General features: G+C 40.0%; 1 protein-coding gene across 2 annotated transcripts in view; it reads left to right on the forward strand.

The window, feature by feature from the left end:
- Positions 1–2538: 2538 nt before the first annotated feature.
- p2rx1 (purinergic receptor P2X, ligand gated ion channel, 1) overlaps positions 2539–15056 on the forward strand; it is a 54448-nt gene continuing 41930 nt past the window's right edge. Inside the window, exon 1 of one of the 2 annotated variants that reach the window (XM_031896983.1) lies at positions 2539–3025. In XM_031896983.1, the coding sequence (XP_031752843.1) occupies positions 2889–3025 (137 nt within the window). In that variant the 5' untranslated portion in view covers positions 2539–2888. The remainder of the gene's footprint in view (positions 3026–15056) is intronic. The other variant, XM_002932279.5, reaches the window with a different exon arrangement.

Consider the following 15056-nt stretch of genomic DNA (forward strand, 5'->3'; position numbering starts at 1 on the left):
TCCCCATTGTGTGCTGTCATAATAGAACATATTTTATATATATATATATATATATATATATATATATATATATATATATATATATATATATATATATATAAAATATGTTCTGCATGTAGAACACAGAGCACATTAAAAATGTAATGGTGTAAGTTGATGTTTCAGTCCTACACAGATGACCTCTTTCAAGATACATATATATTACAGTACAATAGTAAAGAGAGATAGATAGATATAGATGAAAGATACATAGATTATTTATTCCCATTGTAACGGGGCTCAAACCTGAAATGCAAAAATTAGTTTTTTGGCTGCTGTGAATATCATTTTCAGTATCTTCTTTTTTTTTGTAACTTACATTTTTTCATAAAATTTAAGAATAAACATAGAAAATGACAGTCATATGTAGCAGTTCAATTATAGGTACATGATATGTAATAAATAACTAAAGATAGGAATAAGACGGGAAAAAATGAAACAAAAAAAACATAAAAGTGGTAGTAAAATCGAGAGGAATTTAAATGTGTAGCAATATGTCTCGTATGTCAAAAAATTAAGGAGTTAATGTCATCCCAATTAAGCCTTTATTCTTGAGATTGCAGCTCCCAAACAGACCATACTTCTAAGAAATAGGTTATCTTATTCTGCAAAGTACCTATACGTGATCCAAAATCTTAATTGTGATTTACCCGCCTCTTATTTCTTCCATAGAGGGTGGAAGTGTTGACTTCCAATTTGCCGCTATAGCTAGGTGAGTGGCTGTGAAGATTTGATTTAAGTGCTTGAGAGCATTTATGGATGCTACAGATTGGTTTGACCAATAAAAAAGTTGAGATATCTTTTTGTATTGTCTTATAAATTAATTTGCTCCTGAGAGCTGGAATCTCATCCCATAGAGGCTGAATTATATGGCAGAACCAAAATATATGGGGTAGAGTACCCCTGTGAGCACAGCCTCTCCAACATAATGGAGAGCAATTAGGAAAAGGCGTATGCAACTTAACTGGAGTATGGTACCAAAACATTAGGACTTTATATAGTTGCTCTTTCTGTTTGGTACAGCATACCATTTTTCTTGCATTTTCTCATATAGAGATCCATTCTTTGTCTGATAGGGGGTGAAACAGAAATACGTCCCATTTAATCATATATGGATGTATGGGTGGTGCATCGGCTGGGGGTATGAGGAGTAATTTGTAGATTCTTGAAATTAGTCCTTTTTGATGAAGGCCTAATCTGGCTATTGTCTCAAAGGGCTAATTTTCAGTATTTTCTGACTACTCTTGAAGCATCTGAGCCCATTGTGTCTGTGATATTCTGTATAGCGAACCTGGTATTAGGAACAGAGAGTTTATGATTTTTGCTATTGCATTTTCAGCTTTTTGCATGTTGCTTAAAAAAGATGGTTTAGTGCATATTTAGACAGTATTTCCTTGCTTTGCCAGCCTAATAGAAAATAAAAGTTTTGTTATGGGAGCCACATCCTGCTTTCCTTAAGGTTATATATGTTGGCTTCCTACAAACTGAATGAAAAAGAGGAGGAGAAACTGAAAAGCAGAAATCAGGAAGAAAGATTCTATGAGATAAGAAACCAAAATAGATCAGACATCTCAAACAAGTGAAGAGTCAGGAAGATAAGAATTCTCTATAATTGTAAAATGTTACTGAGAGGTTAAGGCAAGGAAAATAATTTTCAAATTGAATGTACTAACTTGAGGGCTTGACACTTAGGAATATATCAATAGTAACAGTGTTAGTGCTATAGAAAAGTCTCATTGCTGGAAATCTAAAAGCATGCTACTGTTTAAATAGCCCCTTTATCCTATTTCTGTATATGTTGTTTGCTGCCTAGCTGGAGGTGGGGCAGGAAGAGGGGGCACAATCTATGAAAAGTAACCAAAAATTACAGTCTATTTATCAGGACTTAACAGACTTATGTTGCTGTCCAGGCATAATGAGTTAGAATTCCCATTGTAAACTATTCCCTATGTAATGCAATGTTCTCTGTAAGGCTCTGTGTTTTAGTGAGAATGTGAATGTAAATATCTGTGTCTTGGATTCCAATAAAGCAACATTAATATAATAAGTGGTAATTAAGACTTTTAGGGACTTTTTCACCATTTGGGTGAATAAGGATAGTGTATTTCCCCAGGCGTTGCTGAGGGGCAATTCCTTGGCTTTTGTCACCACAAAAGTGATCACCATGTGGAAGCGGCTGCCAGGAACGTGGGACAAACCATTATATTAATGGTGCCACTAAAGTGTTTAAACAGAGAAATGCCTAAAATAGACATGGTTCTCACTGCTGATTATGGAACATTTTGAAAGCGCAGCACAACCTAACACACACAGCCACACTGCAACCCTATCACAAGTTGTCCGTTCCAGTCGGGCAGCCCGGTCCCATCAGTAAGTGCGTATATAGCTAATGCATGTGCTCCCCCCGGGCTGCCGCATGGAATCAGTCCAGCACTTCCTCTTTCATTAACAGCTAATGACATGCCCCTCTGTCCCCTCCTAATGTCTCCATTTATTCCTCAAAATTCCTGCGCACTCTGTGCTGCTAATTTAGTTATTGTGTCAGTAAGTGGCGTGGGCTGGTTAAAAGCCTGTAAATGATGCTTTGCCGATTACACGCCCCTTACAGAGCCACCCATATAGCCTTACCATCCCGCCGCTGTGCAGCTAGCATTTAGCAGCTGGGAGCACTGAGCGACCTCCTGGCACGGCAAATTAGCACAACTAAAGGGCGCAGCCCGGCTTTCCCAAGGGATATTGCGCCTCCTGCGCCAATAAGGACTTGATAGATACTAAGAGCCCCGCCCGCCCCTATAAGCAGGGACAAGTTGCTGCAGCTAGGTCTCATTGGAACTGATAGAAGAAGGAGAATGGGGCAGAAAATGAAGGAAAAAGTTTCCAGCTTCCTGTTCGAATATGACACCCCTAGGATGGTGCTTGTCCGGGACAAGAAAGTGGGGCTGACATTCAGGATGATCCAACTGGGAGTGCTGGCTTACATTATAGGGTGAGTTGCAGTTGAACTACTGTGTCCCTGCTGTAATAAAGGGGGTACAGGTGGTGGTACTGGGGTGTCCTATACAGCAATACCACCATGTGACCACAAGAACTGCACCAGCCCATGTACAGTGATGCTCAAAGGGTTAAATTATAACTTTTTAGAAAATATGTATCATTGTGCTTTTATTTGTATTACTTTCTGAACCTTTATATTGTAAATGTATAGGGCAAATGTGTGCACGTTTCATGAGGCTAAATGACAACTAGTATAGAACAAATAGAACCAGAAGTGTTGTACCTTATGCTTAGATTTGTGGCGCACTATTCATTATTGCTTTCTTTAAAACAGAGCAGGGGTTTTTTTTTTGGCTGGGACCCCAGGGGTCATTTAAACTAGGGGAGAGGACAGAGCACAAATGTATTGGCTATTTTAGCAATATATTTGGAATGTCAGTCTTTTCATATTTTTATAGTATAGAAGAGTTAGTTCAGAAAAGCCAATTTTGCCACGTATACCCTTTTACATGCATACATATAGTTTAATTTAAACTAACTAATGAGAAACACTGTATATTGCAGAGTAAGTCTGTCTTTGTCAATATTGATGGTTCCAGTGGAGTTTTATGGGGTATATAAATCAAAATGTTCCATTTCCAAGGGTTATGACAGACAAGGAGAAACTGTATGTCTTACTTGCAACTTACAGCAGCCCAGCTTAAGGCTATTGGGGCAACTAAGATTTGAAAGGCCAAGAGTTATGGCTTGTTGGTTTGTTATTTTTTTTTTTTGGTTTGTGTTTTCAGCTTTTCTGCATTTTCTAAGGCCCCTTCATCTTTAATTTGAGCCCTGTAAACTGGTACTTATGCGATTCCAACCACTGCCGTAGATATTATGTAACCTGGATCAAACTTCCATGACAGTAAATGAATGTGCTGTCAAGGAGTGTGCTTGTAATTACTATGTACAATTCTTTATACAGGAAGCGGTTTATAGGACAGTACACCACTGTTCCTATTAAGTGCAACAAATCCCGTAAAAGTATCGAGCAGTATCCAGTATCCACAATGAACATCCTATATGAGACAGCACTGTGGTTCTCTTATAATTAACTGCAATTGCTCACTCACAGTTTTAAAAACACTCCACTATGGCTACGATAAAGGCATTATCAGATGCAGAATGTTTATCTTAGTGCTTTATAGAAAGAAATAAAACATAAATACACAGTGTGCCAAATTGTATTTGTAAATAGGTATTGATCTGCTACAGCCAAATGAGGCAGTTATTATTTTTTGTGATGATGTGCAATCAAGGGGCATTTGACAGAAAACACATGCAACCCACCCCTGTTTTTTGCAGCAATGCTGCAGGGAGTGCTTTTGTGTTCCTAGAAAGAACTTTCTAAAACTCTAAACAACTTTCCAATATACATTAATTTAAGGTTTCAGTGCTTTCCAAGTTATTTGTAAATTGAATTGCAGTGCTTGTACCTTTCTGTTCTCTTGGTCTGTTAAAACAATTTAACAAGGAGTTAATTTCTCTCTAGGGCTGTCCCAGCTTTAGGGTGAAGACACACTGAGCTACTAGTAGCTGCTATTTTTTTCATGGCTACCAAACTCCAGAAAATACCTTGCCATAGACAATACTGAGAATTGCCTCTGCTAAAACACCTTGAGACAATTATCAGTAAATGGTCAGCATTTTCTATTTTAGTAGCTATGACAAGTAGCTGTTACTAGCAGCTCTGCGTGACTTCACTCTTTATCAGCTGGGTTGCCACATTTTTTCAAAAGTCAGAGACAGGAGTACAGAGAATAGGCTGAGTACAGATCTCCTTCATACATGCACAACAGAAATGAAATTATGAAAGAAGTGTGACTACAAACAGAAAAGTGCTTCAGTTTGTCCAAAGTGGCATTTGTGCTTTGACATTGCTCCTATTAAATTAGACGCAAGTTGGATGAATTTGGTGACTATCAGTGTTTATCTCCAAAATTCACCCCATGCATAGTAGACAATGCATGAAGAGTTTAGTACTGTGCACTCATTTGCACACGTTTCTTTAACACTCAGCGTGCCAGAAAGCTTGTTGGAGATTGTAATCAAAACCCCTTTGGGGTTATGTAAGAAAAGGAACTAAGTTTGCCCAGGAGAAGTCACCCACCGCAACCAATCAGCAGGTAGAATTTACTGGTCACCTGTTTAAAAGCAAACATCTTGTTGGTTGCTATGGGTTACTGCTCCTAGACAAACTTAGTGCCTTTTATTACATATGGGGGTGTACATTTTGTTCATTAGCAAAACTCTTTGTATACCTGCATCGTTTGAATGCTTCTTCCAAGTTCCCAAAGGCCTACAATTTTTATGTGAGCTTAGTCAGAGTCAATGGTAATGTTAAAAATTAAATTTAGCTGCCACAAGGGCACCCAATGAAGTCACCCTATTGACATCAGATGCAGTTTCTGAGAGTGGGATTCCTGACTTATACTACAGTTGGATACTACAGATGGATACAGTTATACTATGCTGTATCCATCTTTAACAGATATTAGTGGGTGCAAACCAAATATCTTATTTGGGTGTCAGTTTAATAACAGCTGGAGAGCCACAGGTTGGTTTTCCATGCATAATTGATTCTGTAGTAGTGTAGTGACAGGCGTGCTCCATAGGGACCTTAATTTAATTTATGTTCATGTCCCTGATGGTTGCCAAACTGATTGGTTTAACCTAAAGTAATTGCCATAGGCCAGTGGTCATTATTATTGTTATTATTATTATTAATAATAAGCGTTTCTTTACACTAGTCACATGTACCAGTGACCAAAATTAGATGCAGCTGATAGTAGGGGAGATTTTTCAGTTTTGTATACAACTAAGATGCACATGTAGTAGAAATAATGGACATGAACTGAATGTGAACATATGAGTAGACAAGAGACCCTTGGTTTTTTATTATCTGTGGTTGCTTCAAATAATCAGTCTGTTTGGGTGTGGCAGTGGCAGTTTTGTGCCCCTCTGCCATCCAGAGGAACACAGTGCTGGTAAAAAAAAAAAACCTGTAAAGTGTATATTTTGGCACAGAGGTCATGTGAGCAACATCTGGGGGCTTTTTATTTATAAACATAAGCAGCTATATGAGACCTCATAAGATGTTCTGAAATCTATGCTGCTCGACTTGTGTAATCCTTTCAACATTACTCTTTTCAGAATACGATTTGTGAATATATCTGATCCAGTTGTGGTATGATCCATGAGTGATAAAGAGTTGCACTGCTGGACTGTGATAGGAATTACTGCAATGGGTTACAGTAAATCTATAACTTAACCTAATGGCCAGGGTATTTCTTTTCACAAGGGAAAAGCAGAGGTAATCTTTTCAGTGCGGGAACCTCTAATGAATTTTACAGTGTATACCCTAGAGGCTAGACAGGGTATATTGCTATTTACTTACGTGGAGGAAATTCCCACACATATCATGCTATTTGCATATGGAAAATATAGATTGATTTTTTTTCAGGGCAAATGACGCACTTTATATTATGTCACATTTAAAAAAGGTCTGTTAAGTGTTTTACCAAGGACTTGAATGCCAGTTAACCAGGACAGGTGGCCATACACAGATTTAAGATGCCAATTCGGGTCCTCCAGAATGGTTCAACAGCTTATCTGCGTGTGTATGGGGCCCTCAGACAGGCCTCCCTGACCGATATCTGGCCAAAAATCAGCCAGTGATGTGGTCCTCGCTCTGGCTCCTTGTATCCCCTTCATTGTAATGCTATCATTTGGCCCTAGGACCTCGCCCAACAAGTGAATCTTACCATGTATGGCCACCTTAAGTCATTTTATGCAAGAACATAATACAAATGACCTTTTCATTTTAATAGGGCTTTTTTGTCCATAAATTGCACTACATTTGAGATGGTCAGCCATATTAAAGTCGTGTCTGGTCTGGCTAGTCCTGCTCCTTCTGTCATTTAACACATTTATAGTTAGTTTATAGCTAGCTTAAATAAATTGCAATATATGGAAAATCATTTTAGATTTCCTTATGTTTTAAAAAAAAAACACACACTCATTGCACCTCTTCTTTTTATAGTAATCACACAGTCTAAAATGTCATGTATGTAAGTTTGCAAGAACCTTTGGTTTGCAGAACCTGCCGAATCTCTCTCTCTAAAACACAATAATTGCAATAGCATCACTGGTTAAAAATGTGTAATTTAAGAACCGATCCATCTCATATTGCCTTTGTGAACTGAAAGACACGTAAGCCATTAAACAACAAATATGTTTAAAACATATTTATTACTGTCATTAATGTCCTGAGCCTGCACAGGAACAAAGAATTAACTAACAGCCACTGGTTAAAAATGTGTAATTTAAGTAACGATCCATCTCATGTTGCCTTTGTTAACCGAAAGACATGTAAGCCATTAAACAACAAATATGTTTAAAACATATTTATTACTGTCATTAATGTCCTGAGCCTGCACAGGAACAAATAATTAATAAACAGCAACATGCCTTTATTGAGCTAGTTACACCTTGAGGCACCTTTATTAAAAGTGATATTTGGAAATACAGGTATGGGATCTGTTATCCGGAAACCCGTTATCCAGAAAGCTCCGAATTACGGAAAGCCCAACTCCATTTGAATCAAATAATTCAGAATTTTAAAATTGATTTTCTTTTTCTGTAATAATAAAACAGTACCTTGTAATGGATCCCAACTAGGATATAATTAATCGTTATTGGGCGCAAAAGCATTCTGTTGGGTTTAATTTATGTTTTATTGATTTTTTAGTAGACTTTAGATATGGAGATCCAAATTACGGAAAGACTCATTATCCAGAATACCCTTGGTCCCAAGCATTCTGGATAATGGGTCCAGTTGAGCAATGCCAGTTGCAATGTTAGTTGAGCATTATAGCAAACCCACAAATTCAAATATATATCTTGCTTTGTTTCCACATGAATTCTACAACCATTTACTCACAATTCATTATTCTGTGTGTATACTTACACAAAGACTAACCCCACTTGACAAAATCTTTTTACAGATAATAGGCATCGCCACTTCTTTTTTGCAAAGCAATTACAAATATTCTGTTTCTTATTTCAGAAGCATGTGGGGCCTTGTAATGCTGTAAGTTAATACAAAGACACATACAGGCAAATTCTAAATTAGTGGTTTTCAAACTTTTTCAGTTTGCCCCAGTTCAAGAGCCAACCTTTAATTAAGTCCCCCCTAGCTCATGCAATTGGTATAGATTTAGCAAAAAAACCTAAGTGTATCAGTCATAAAACCAGAATTCCAAGAATGTCAGAGTGTTTCAAGAAAAGCAAATACATATTCATCCTGGATCTCACTTTAAACCTTCAGGCTGGGCTTTTAGGTGTACAGTGGCTTGCAAAAGTATTCAGCCCCCTTGAACTTTTCCACATTTTGTCACATTAGGGCTCTGGCACACGGGGGAGATTAGTCGCCCGCGATTAACTCCCTGTTCGCAGGCGACTAATCTCCCCGAGTTGCCTACCCCTGCCATCCCACCGGCGAACATGTAAGTCGCCGGCGGGATGGCAGACGCGGCGGCGCGATTTTGCGCAAATCGCCGAAAAAGACTCGCGAGTCTGAAATTGCCCCGTCGCGTCTGCCATCCCGCCGGTGACTTACATGTTCGCCGGTGGGATGGCAGGGGTAGGCAACTCGGGGAGATTAGTCGCCCGCGAACAGGGAGTTAATCGCGGGCGACTAATCTCCCCCGTGTGCCAGAGCCCTTACAGCCACAAACATGAATCAGTTTTATTGGAATTCCAAGTGAAAGACCAATACAAAGTGGTGTACACGTGAGAAGTGGAACAAAAATCATACATGATTCCAAACATTTTTTACAAATAAATAACTGCAAAGTGGGGTGTGCATAATTATTCAGCCCCCTGAGTCAATACTTTGTAGAAGCACCTTTTGCTGCAATTACAGCTGCCAGTCTTTTAGGGTATGTCTCTGCCAGCTTTGCACATCTAGAGACTGAAATTCTTGCCCATTCTTCTTTGCAAAACAGCTCCAGCTCAGTCAGATTAGATGGTGAGCGTTTGTGAACAGCAGTTGTCAGATCTTGCCACAGATTCTCGATTGGATTTAGATCTGGACTTTGACTGGGCCATTCTAACACATGGATATGTTTTGTTTTAAACCATTCCATTGTTGCCCTGGCTTTATGTTTAGGGTCGTTGTCCTGCTGGAAGGTGAACCTCCGCCCCAGTCTCAAGTCTTTTGCAGACTCCAAGAGGTTTTCTTCCAAGATTGCCCTGTATTTGGCTCCATCCATCTTCCCATCAACTCTGACCAGCTTCCCTGTCCCTGCTGAAGAGAAGCACCCCCAGAGCATGATGCTGCCACCACCATATTTGACAGTGGGGATGGTGTGTTCAGAGTGATGTGCAGTGTTAGTTTTCCGCCACACATAGCGTTTTGCATTTTGGCCAAAAAGTTCCATTTTGGTCTCATCTGACCAGTGCACCTTCTTCCACATGTTTGCTGTGTCCCCCACATGGCTTGTGGCAAACTGCAAACGGGACATCTTATGGTTTTCTGTCAACAATGGCTTTCTTCTTGCCACTCTTCCATAAAGGCCAACTTTGTGCAGTGCACGACTAATAGTTGTCCTATGGACAGATTCCCCCACCTGAGCTGTAGATCTCTGCAGCTCGTCCAGAGTCACCATGGGCCTCTTGGCTGCATTTCTGATCAGCGCTCTCCTTTTTCGGCCTGTGAGTTTAGGTGGACGGCCTTGTCTTGGTAGGTTTACAGTTGTGCCATACTCCTTCCATTTCTGAATGATCGCTTGAACAGTGCTCCGTGGGATGTTCAAGGCTTTGGAAATCTTTTTGTAGCCTAAGCCTGCTTTAAATTTCTCAATAACTTTATCCCTGACCTGTCTGGTTTGTTCTTTGGACTTCATGGTGTTGTTGCTCCCAATATTCTCTTAGACAACCTCTGATGCCGTCACAGAGCAGCTGTATTTGTACTGACATTAGATTACACACAGGTGCACTCTATTTAGTCATTAGCACTCATCAGGCAATGTCTATGGGCAACTGACTGCACTCAGACCAAAGGGGGCTGAATAATTACGCACACCCCACTTTGCAGTTATTTATTTGTAAAAAATGTTTGGAATCATGTATGATTTTCGTTCCACTTCTCACGTGTACACCACTTTGTATTGGTCTTTCATGTGGAATTCCAATAAAATTGATTCATGTTTGTGGCTGTAATGTGACAAAATGTGGAAAAGTTCAAGGGGGCCGAATACTTTTGCAAGCCACTGTATCTTGAAGTGCAAATGGCCATTCTCCTTAGTTATTTGCCTTTAGGCTGAACCCCCTCTGCCACTTCTCCAAACCCTTACAGAAATACCTGTTAGGGAAATGCTTGTGTAAGTGTAGGATAAGGGCACCAGAACAGAAGTTAGGTGTGCATGTATCTTAAAGATCTGAACAGCAGTGGCTTAGTGTTCTTGTCCATGTTCTTCTTCATGGTACTGCTCTAAGAATAAACATAGACAGTACTTAAATCAGACAGGACAGACAGTCCATAAACAAGTGTGTAACTATTTCTAGTTTTGGGTTTTATTTGCGCACTGTCAGCATACTTCTTTTACAGCCTTAATTGATTAGTGCCTCTCTTTTCTTAGAGTTATGTTAATATTAACAATGGAAATACTGGCCCTTAATTTCTGAGAACCATTATCAGAATATATTGATTATAGGATTTTCTAGTACGTAAGTAAAATTGGAAGTCAAAGTGGAAATACCATACAATACATCTCGATTTAGTTCCAAATGATCGTGGTCCAAAGTATCACCACCAGTTAACCCCTTCCATAAACTACAATAAAACAGATTCAATACTTACCTGGGATGAACTGTATACACAGCCTTGCATGATGATGCTGACAATTCCCTCTGAATTCAAAAGTGGAAAGTTATAAAGCCAATGTTATGTTTTTGAAGGTGTGAGTACCTATTAGTCAGTAACAATGTTGTGATATAGCAAAAATCCTGGACAGTGATGTTGATGTATTAGACAGGTGAAGGTATACTGTCGTTACATAACTCCCTTTTAAAATATACTGTAACCCGTTTTGGCTGATGAAGTCAATTTGTCCAGCTAGTAATAGAGCATGGGGTACATGTGACTCGATTTCAGCAGGATGGGCCTTCGCCATATGGAACTACACCTCCCACTACAACGTGTATGTGAAAAGTGCTGTAGTTAAATAGGTGGACGCCAGGAGCTCTTACAAACAATAACTGTTTATTTGTCCAAGACAAATGATGATAATGCAGGGCAAATCAGTACTCACTCTCAGATGAGGTAACAGGATTCAGCAATACTATTGATGTTAAAGTAGATTAAGCAACAAAGTATTGTATCCACTGGTTTATCCCTTATCATAAAGAGGTTGGGCAGGATTAAGACTGGCCTAGTCCCTGGCATTTCTGTGTCCCTAATCTAAGGCAAATAAGCCTGTTAGGAGACTGCTCATTGACTCTCCTCTTCTGGGTGCAGCAAGAAAGCTGCTCTTTCTAGATACAACTGACTCACTTTCTTTGAAAGTGCTCTGATGTTATTTAACTTGTTTTAGCTTCATCTCATTCACGGGGTCCGTGATCCCCGACATCACTAAAGGTACTTGTCCCCTTAGGGCCTAACCTTCTGGGCCAGTGGGAATCCCAGGCTTCAAGGGGCATCCACACAGATCAAATGCTGCAGGCCAAGAAGAAAGATCCACCCCTTTCCTAACACTATATTAAAGTGTGGTAGGGTGTGGTCTAGCCCTGGGCCAATAATAAGGTATATGGTAATGTGAACTAGATAAATTCATCCTTGCCTAGTGACAAGGAGAAAAGGAAAGGTAGGGTTTAAAGCCATAGGGGCACATTATCTCTCTGGGTCCCTACAATACATACAGTATATTTTAAACTAAACATAATAGCTCTTTTATTTTCTGTCCGTTTTGACAATTAGGTTTCATATATATATACGTTTATTGGTTTTATTTGTCTTTCTCAGCTATGCATTCTTATGTCTTCAGATCTCATGCCTAGACTTCTCCAGATAAGTGTAGTATATATAACTCTTGCCTTTCAAATAAATGCAAATATAACTTCTCTTTGTCTTTTCTGCAAAGCAAATGTTCTGATACAGATAGATGAGGTAGTGGGCATAGTAAGGGAAAATGGGGGAGGAGACTTGCTTCGGGATACTAATAATGGCAGGGAGGCCCATAAGTTGTTTACACATCATTCTCACGCCGGTACCGGTATTAAATGTATGTTTACCAATGCAAGGAGTCTGATTGGTAAAATGGAAGAGCTGGAGGTTCTGGCATTGGAGCGGAAATATGACGTGATTGGCATTGCTGAAACTTGGTTGAATGAGTCGCATGACTGGGCAGTTAATGTTGGGGGTTATACATTGTTTCGGAGGGACAGGGGCAATAGAAAAGGAGGAGGAGTGTGTCTGTTTATTAAGCAGGAATTAAAAGCAAATATGAAAGAGGAAGTGATGGGGGTAACAGAGGGAGCTGAATCCTTATGGGTTGAGCTTCTCACAGATAGTAAAGAGTCTACCAAATTATTTGTAGGGGTATGCTATAGACCCCCTAATGTAAGTTAACAGGAGGAGGAGGCTCAGCTCCTGTTGCAAATAGAGAAGGCTGCTAGTTTGGGTCAAGTGTTAATAATGGGGGATTTTAATTACCCTGATATTGACTGGAGCCATAGTACTGCCAGGACAGTAAATGGGAACAAGTTTATAAACTTGCTGCATGACAACTTTATGTAACAGGTTGTTGAGGAGCCAACCAGGAACCATGCTATATTGGATCTAGTGATCTCTAAAGACCCAGAACGTATAACAAATGTGCAAGTGGTTGAACCCCTGGGTAATAGTGACCATAATGTTATTTCATTTGATGTTTGGTGCAGGAAACAAATTACACTGGGGCACCAATGACACTGAATTTTAGAAAAGCAAATTTTAGCTCCTTAAGGGCAGTGCTTCAGGGCATAGATTGGGGCAGTAGGTTTTCTAATAAAAACACAGCGCAGAAATGCTTGTCATTTAAAATGATATTAAATCATTACTGTTCTCAATTTATTCCATTAATAAGAAAAAGTAGAAATCACCCTATGTGGCTTAACACTGAGGTAAAGAAGTTAATAGGGAAAAAAAGGAAAGCTTTTAAGAAATATAAGTCAGAGGGGACAGTAGCTGTGTTTAATGAATATAAACACTATAACAAGTGTTGTAAAACAGCAATCCGGAAGGCAAAGATGGAAAATGAGGATGCCAGATGCCAAAACTTACCCCAAAATGTTTTTTAAGTATATTAATAGTAAAAGATGCAGGTTGAGGGTGTGGCCCCATTGAGTTATAGTAACAATATGGTTACAGCGGATACAGAAAAGGCAGATGTGCTAAACCAGTTCTTTTCTTCTGTGTATACAGTAGAGGAGCCAGTGGGCCAAGTCCCACCCAATAGCTGCACTGTTGCCTCAGCTCCAAATATGCAGTGGTTGACACAGGATATGGTGCTTAAAGGGTTACACAAAATGTAAATAAGGCACCTGGGCCAGATGGAATACACCCTCGGCGACTGAGAGAGCTAGGGTCAGATTTACAGTGGCCTTTGTTTCTAATATTCTCAGACTCGCTTTCATCAGGTATGGTACCTAGGGATTGGAAGAAGGCGAATGTCATTCCTATATTTAAAAAGGGAGTAAAGGTGGCCATACACGCACCGATATTATCGTACGAAACCTCGTTTCGTACGATAATCGGTGCGTGTATGGCATGTCAGCGAGCCGACCGATATCGCAGGAAGCTGCTGAAATCGGTCGGCTCGCCGATCGGCCAAGTTAGAAAATTTTGATCGGGCGCCATAGAAGGCGCCTGACCAAAATTCTCCCTTCAGAGCTGAATCGGCAGAAGGAGGTAGAAATCCTATTGTTTCTACCTCCTTACCTGCCGATTCAGCCCTGAATGGTGTGTGGCGGATCTGACGATGTTTCGTGCGACCGACGGTCGTACGAAACATCGTGAGATCGCCACGTGTATGGCCAGCTTAAGAACTCAGCCTGTCAATTATAGGCCTGTAAGTTTGACATCCGTGGTGGGCAAGTTATTTGAAGGCTTGTTAAGGGATCACATACAAAATGATGTACTGGGGAATGCCATTATGAGCAGTAATCATCATGGCTTTATGAAGGACAGATCATATCAGACCAATTAAATTGCTTTTTATGATGAGGTGAGTAAGAAGCTGGACAGTGGGGATGCAGTAGATATAATCTATTTGGATTTTGCCAAAGCATTTGATACCGTTCCCCACAAACGACTGCTTTCTAAACTAAGGTCTATTGGTCTTAGTGAAGTCGTTTGCTCATGGATAGAAAACTGGCTACAGGATCGGGTACAGAGGGTGGTTGTTAATGGTACATTTTCTACTTGGAAAGAGGTTCTCAGTGGGGTCCCTCAGGGTTCTGTACTGGGTCCACTTTTGTTTAACTTGTTCAATAAATGACTTGGGGGAGGGTATTATGAGTAATGTTTCAGTGTTTGCAGATGACACAAAACTCTGCAGACCAGTCAATTCTATCCAGGATGTGACATCCTTTCAGCAGGATCTTGACCAACTGGCAATCTGGGCGGCTAAGTGGCAGATGAGATTTAATGTGGATAAATGTAAGGTCATGCACCTGGGATGTAAAAATATGCAAGCCACCCTTAATGGGACTGCACTAGGCAAATCCATAATGGAGAAGGACCTTGGAGTCCTTGTAGATAATAAACTTGGCTGTAGCAAGCAATGCCAGGCAACAGCTGCAAGGGCAAACAGGGTTTTGAGCTGTATTAAAAGTGGTATAGATTTACGGGAGGAGGGTGTTATTCTTCCTCTTTATAGAGCACTGGTAAGGCCCCATCTAGAATATGCTGTTCAGTTTTGGTCTCCAGTGCTCAAACGGGA

Source organism: Xenopus tropicalis, chromosome 2 (genome assembly GCF_000004195.4).
Source record: "Xenopus tropicalis strain Nigerian chromosome 2, UCB_Xtro_10.0, whole genome shotgun sequence".
NCBI classification, from domain to species: domain Eukaryota; kingdom Metazoa; phylum Chordata; class Amphibia; order Anura; family Pipidae; genus Xenopus; species Xenopus tropicalis.